Here is a 6,950-nt window from a genome sequence, read left to right on the forward strand (position 1 = left end):
GTCAAAATACTTCAAAAATTGTTACCTGTAGATTCAACACAACAAAATAAAATGGACAGACGGACCGACAAGCTTAAATTGATGCAGAAAGTGATTCTAAACCGATCGGTGTAATAAACGGCGGGTCTTTCTTAAGGCTTTCGAAGAAGGAGTCCAAAAAAGTAGTACGATCCGAAGCAATTTCAACAGCACTGGTTTGTTAGTCCAAAAAATGTTGGTGTGTAAATTTGATCAAAAAGTTTGGAATTTTGCAGACTGCACGTTGAACACAAGACAACAAGACAGACAGACGGACAGGCAGATAGGCGACCTTAATCGACTTAGAAAATGATTTTGTATTGATCGGTATACGGTCTATCTTAAATCATTCTGGATGTTACACACATCCGCACAAACTGAATGTAACTTTTTACCACAAGCGGTGTAGGGTACAATAACATGTGAATGATCTGAATCTGAGTGAGTTACCGATGCTTGAATGTCGACTCCGTAATAATTATTAAGTGAAGTAAGTTTTGTCTGAACTGAGCAAACGATTTAACTATTTTTCCATTGATAAGCAAAAATATCAATTGTTAAAAGTTTCATGGAGATATTTCAGAAAGACATGAAAAAAGTATCTCCTTATAGCGGAACATTTACATGCTTCAATATCAACAAAAATCTACATTTCGCTTAAGTGAACATCTAAGCTTTTTTGCGCATTTAGGCAAACTATCATTAATTAAAGATTTAGCTAAGATAATTAACTCATTTTTATATTTTGAAAATAAAAAGTGGAGAATGGTCATATGTCATGTCTGTGCAACTAGACTCTGTTCATTGAAACTGATTCATTTCATAAAACGAACTTGACCGGTTCACTTTTTCCAAAATTTTGAGTATAAGTAAATTAAATATCAAATATTGGTACAAACTTCACTTGCTTATCAAGTGCCCTCCAGTGTGTATCAAACTGTAAGGAAATGAATGTCTTTTACGGAGGTACAGATTTTTCTGTTTTGTGACTAAACTTGACAAAATGCAGCTAAAGGTACGAAAATGATTCAGTTGACATGGAATAGATAAGGAATGGTTTGTGAGATATCGGGAAATAAATTTTAGGCTTGAAAACGATGGCAATTCGCTTGCATCCGTCCGTTTCCACTAAAAGGAATCGAAGAAGGGATTTTCAACTTGATCTGGAAACACCTTCCGATAGTGGCGCATTCTCCAGGTCTGCATCCTTCTGACTATTTCGGCTGATTCGGCTCGATGCATTCATATCTAGCAGATCAGTGGCTCCGCAAAGTTAAAGATACGCGAAAATGTGTTGATGGCTTTTTCCTTTCTGAGCCACTCTAGATAGTCGTGATGTATAATTCGATTATTAAGCTTTTTAAATAAAGTTTAATTTTATCAACAAATCGATAGAATCTGTTTGCACCTTTACCTATTATGTGCAGCAATATAAAATGTCTTGCAATCTGAACATCAAATAATAAGCAAATATTTTGTGAAATTATTTCATACAACGAAGCTGAGAAATATATTCCTGCCAGGGGTGACCCAATAACCGCCATAGCGTACTGCTATTGCCTTTACTACATAGAGTTATCTTATTGTACATGTATTATGTCGTTCCATTTATTAAAATCCATTATATTAGAGACGTAACACAATTTATTGATCTAAACTTTCACGTATCTTTGAACTTTTCTTGGTTATAAAAGCTTAAGATATTTGATATATTTAAAGTATGATTCCACACGCACTTTAGATATTTAAGAAAAGGAGGAGGATAGATTTAGATTTTTAATAAAGTCTTAGCTTCTACCATTCATGACTATGGCGATTTTAATTACGTCTAATCACGATTAGAAACGTCGCGGCTTCCAACTATTTTCGTACAGTTTCCTTCTCTGTTTCCGGAATTTTAAATACGTTCTTCCTTCATTTTCTTTTACACAACCAAGCACTTAAGATATTTCGCCTATAGCACAAAGTATGGAAAGAGAGAATGAGTGGTCACACTCTACTGCTTACGTCCCCAATCGGTAAGTGTTATAAATATACCAACCAAGCACTGACTATAGCTACGACCAAGTGTGGACACACTGCGATCAGGTTGAATATCCGAACATCGACTTGGTAACCGCAACTCTTATCTACTTGGCTATATTGCAGACCTCTAGTAAAAAGACTACTGACTTTCTGCTTGAGGATCTTAGGTTAACGAGAAGATGCAAAGTAATAGTCTTTACTCATCTGTATTCGTTATATTATAGAAATATTTGGCAATGTATCAAGTAAACGCCATTTCCATCCTAACCTTCTAAACACTAAACCCTTCGTAAATATTTGGCACGAACGTACGATGTTTTTATTATAGAAAGATTTCTCAAGAACTATAAAATACGTTTTAGTCTCGTTAGAGACCTCATTATCTGATCCAAGTCCTTTCCCCTTGAGCATCCGCATTTGAGACAAATTGGCAAACGTGGCAATTCCGAAAAACGCTGGTTGCTAGGGGAGCACTTAGCACTCCAATTCACGGAATTTTGACAGATCTACGAGCAAGTTAAACTAAAATAGTTGTCTTTCTCTTGAAATTGTTGTCAATTATCCAGAATAATTTTCTACTTTTTTTTTATGTCTTTCTAGCTCTCCTCATCGAGCTATCCTAACCTTTCGAGGATCCTCATCTATTGCTAGAGATCGTATCGCTTAGTTTAAAACTTGTAAGCCAGCGACAATCAGTTATTGGCGACGGAGAAGAGCTACTATAATATACTTTGAAGTCAACAACTGTAATTTTTTTTTGCCGTACAGTGATATTTAGCCGACATACGAAATTTCGATTTTTTATTGTTGTAAGCAAATGCATGAAATGAGATGAAATTTCATCAGGCTTCCTTTCACTTCCTAAAAATAAAACGGACTTTTTGCTAGCAACGCCTTGTTATCTCGTCTAATGTGTTAAACAGCCTATGCACGGTGGGTTAGCAATGTTTGGGCCTAAGCTTCGAGCGATACGTAGTGATTTTTCTCGAATATTAGTTTAAAAAAAAATTCTACTCTGCATTAGTTTTGCTTGCTTTCTAAATAAACTAAACAAATTTTTTATATTGTTTAACGATTAGTTAATTATATTTAATTATTATACATCCAGATGTGCGTGTAACAAACTCACTCCGTTAGAAATTATTATATGCAATCCATAAAAATATTGAACGCTCATAAGGTAAAAGCTTAAATTTTCCTTTCATTCATCTAAGTTGTACCTGTATTCGGGGACATTTCCGATTCCACTTATAGATATTGTCAGACTTAATCAAGGATCCATTCAGCCATTCTGATTGTGATAATACCTTATAAATATCAATCAACAATGATTGATAATGTCCTCAGGATCTCCTAATGGAACTTAGCCAAATATATGCTACCGATGAACTGTTGGAAAACCCGTAGCCGCGTGAGACGCCTGGGTTAAAACAATATGAATACTATGCAATACAGTGCCATCTATGAGGGGGCAACATTTCTTTGGGAACTATTCAAACATTCTAAGAATCTATTCCGCGAAGAATTGAAGCTGTTCTACAAGCAAATCGTGGCCCAAGACATTATTAATAAATAAGTAATGCGTGTATGTCAGGTCCTCTTACTATTTTGTACGTCCCCTGAATGCGCCAAGTACTAATTTTCTGCCCCCATTGACCGGAAAGGCTTTAAGAAATAGAAACAATGTCGTACATTGACCAAAATGCAATTCTGTCGACATCAACATTTATCTCATAGGGTGAAATTATAAAGTTTTTCGAGTCCACGTTCTAAGACTATTTAAGAGAGACCAAGTTTGCTGTTTTAGTAACATTTAAGTACTTCGTCGAGGCAGATGTTGCAACAATATTTAATATGATGTACGATTAAAGGGGAAACATTGCTTAAAAATCAGGATTGCAGTACGGTTTGAACCATTCGAAAATTAGGAATGGCCGGCCGTTGATAATGAAAACAAATCTGAGAACGATGTCGGATTTAGATAAGGAATACGAATATGACACATCTCCGTATTCCAACTGTCACACTTTTGTGACAAACTCTTTCTCAAGTTCTTAAATTTCCGAACAAAAAGTCAAATTTTCCCGCCAATGAATTCTCGCTCATCGAATTTTTCCGCCCGAAATACATTTATTTCAACTAACTGAGGTAAATGTTAATCTCTGATCCGTTGCTAGCTTTTTCAAAAAAAAAAACCGATTAATTGAAAGAAGACTCCCTCGTCTGAAACGTTGAGCAAGTCAACAACAGACGATGTGTTGTAGAAATGGGACCTATTTCGAATACGAAATTCATTGTCTGGGCCTTACCAAAGCTGGATGTTAGTTTCGATATGTCATTTTTATTTTATTATTTCCTCATTAAATTTCATTCAAGTTAACGACTTATTAATTTTTAAGTGTTACACGTCCGCCATGTTTCTTTTTATTATTGCAGGTTAAGCGACCACTACATCAAAACTCGAATTCAAATTCAAATTCCAAGAAGCTAGAAAATGAATAGAAATTAATTTTAGACTCTTTTTATACTTTACCTCAACGATCGACTGTAAAATCTTTAAAAAATTACTTTAGGTTACTAGGCTAAGGTCTCAAAAAAAGTTATTCAAATATTAAATTAAAACCTTTTAGTGTAATAGATCATTTGCCAATGAAATGGAAAAAGCACGGAAAAAGCAGATCGAATCTTTTAGCGAATGACAGCAAGAATAGGCACTAAGCATTGTTAGTGCCACTGCATAGGATATTTTCAAGCAATTGAGGGGAAGTGCTTCAAACAACACGATATACGTTACCGCACAAACCGCAAAAGGATCGAGTTATCAGCAACTAAGCTTGGGCCGGCGCGCTTTTGATGAGAAATGCTGCATTTAATTTTAGACCTATTGTTAATTGCCTATTAAATAGAATCGTGTTTCACCTTAGGACATTTCTAGATGTAATGAAATTGAAACCAATTTCAAAATCAAAAAAACGTCCGTAGAAGTTGATGACGAGAAGTTAGATTGAAGCGGGATCACCATACGCTTTTTTAAGAACTAATCATTCTCAAAATCTATTTAACCAAGAACTCATATATCCAGTAACGGATTCAGACAACGATCAACAAACAAAAGGGCATTCTTTAGCTTTCGATCGATACGATTTACAAATTTTCACTTACGCTAAATGCTTAGTACAATAAGAAGCAACAGCTTAGCAATGAGCATCAACACCTATCACTTTAATATCACGAGCGGAGTCAATGATTTTTGGCGAACAACACAATCCTTTGGTATAATCTGAAAAACCTTGTGAAATTTAAGTCAGTGAAAGAAAGGGATTCTAATATTGCTTGTAACAGATTTTCTTCCTCTCTTTCCATTTCAATCCATACCGTTTCAAAGTTTTATTTTCAAAGTCTCGAGATCATTGATTTGGGTAAACAAACATGTATCTTAATTAGAGCCAGGACATTGACGAAGCGTTCATGGATTGTTAGGTGTGTTTGCTGCTTGTGTCGCATCTAACTTACATCAGTGAGCACCGAAGCGAAGATCATTTCACGCGCTTGCATTTACGCGATCACAATTTCCGGCGAAAAAAGCATTAAAAATCCATCCGTAAGAAAATGTGCTTGTGTAACGATGCCTAAGCATCATGGCTCATGTTGAGACTTAAAAAAAAAATTGACTTTATTCCATTCTCTCAAATAAAATAATAGAGAAGAAGTTGATATGACTGGAGAATCTCGATCTGTGTTTTTAATCGTCTTCGGCAAGAAGAGAATGGAACATGAGTCCTAAAAATGATACATACCTTTATTTAACGGCTTAGGATTCAATTGTTTGCGACGTGACATTGTTTGCTTACATAAAAGAAAGCACAGGAAATCCGTTAAAATAATTTAACGTTTTGTTTAAAACAAAAAAATATCAAATTGATGTTTTCAAGCAGCTACATTAAAATTTCCGTTAATAAAATGTTTTCAAGAAAATTCAATAAAATATATAAATAAATTTTATCCGTATATGGGTAAAAAATTTAATATTATATATAGAAGACACTTGTTTAAATCTGCTTACGATATAAAATTTTTAAAAATATTTTTTCTTATTTTCATTAATTTTAACAAAAATAGTCGAACATTTTTCTTTTCTTTTTTTTTTTTTTTTTAATACACTTGTTTTGTTTTTCTTTTATATTTTTTTTAATAAACATAAATTATTATTCCATCGTGATAAACTTGCTTCTTTTGAGTTTCTGTTTCTTTCCCACATCATAAAATTACCATTTTTTTTCTTTTTTTCTTCTTTCTTTTGTATTTTATTGGCAATTGATAATCAATCGTTAAACCGAATTATTATGCGCTAACAAAACGTACATTGAATATTAATCGTGTATGAGCCAACGAGTAGTAGATTAGAACACGTCCAAACAACACGGCGAATTAGTCACTACTGAAATCCATGTCGTATCAAATGAAAATGCAAACAGCGTGTCCATATAATGCCAGTTTTGCCAGTTACCAGCAGCACTAATACCGACATCGCATTACGGGCATTACAGCTCCAACAACGAAACAGCGCCAAAATCATTTTAACACTTTAAATACACACTAACAAAACACACCGTGTAAAAATTCATACAAATCCATATGCAGAATAAAAAAAAAAATTATACAATCAAAACAAATAATAAAAAACTAAAGCAACAGTAATATTGAGAAAGAGAATTATTATAGCAAAATAAGAAGAGAGAAAGAGAGTATTTACGTATGTTATGTGAAACCGGAACCGGATTTATATTCGTTTATATTCGTTAGTTATAATTCAAAAATAAATAAACAATCTTTTGTAGAGCAAAAAAACAAAAACAAAACAAAAAAAACTGGTCAATCGCAACGTATGTTTCTTTACAAGAGAGAGA

At 33.9% G+C, this 6,950-nt stretch overlaps 1 protein-coding gene across 2 annotated transcripts in view; it reads right to left on the reverse strand.

Moving 5' to 3' along the window:
- Window positions 1–6,182, reverse strand: part of LOC119634243 (zinc finger protein ush) — a 197,715-nt gene extending 191,533 nt beyond the window's left edge. For both annotated transcript variants that reach the window (XM_038028301.1, XM_038028303.1), the window contains exon 1: window positions 5,841–6,182. In XM_038028301.1, the coding sequence (XP_037884229.1) occupies window positions 5,841–5,883 (43 nt within the window). In that variant the 5' untranslated portion in view covers window positions 5,884–6,182. The remainder of the gene's footprint in view (window positions 1–5,840) is intronic.
- Window positions 6,183–6,950: the final 768 nt, after the last annotated feature.

This window comes from Glossina fuscipes, unplaced genomic scaffold (genome assembly GCF_014805625.2).
Source record: "Glossina fuscipes isolate IAEA_lab_2018 unplaced genomic scaffold, Yale_Gfus_2 2, whole genome shotgun sequence".
In the NCBI taxonomy this organism is placed as follows: Eukaryota; Metazoa; Arthropoda; class Insecta; order Diptera; family Glossinidae; genus Glossina; species Glossina fuscipes.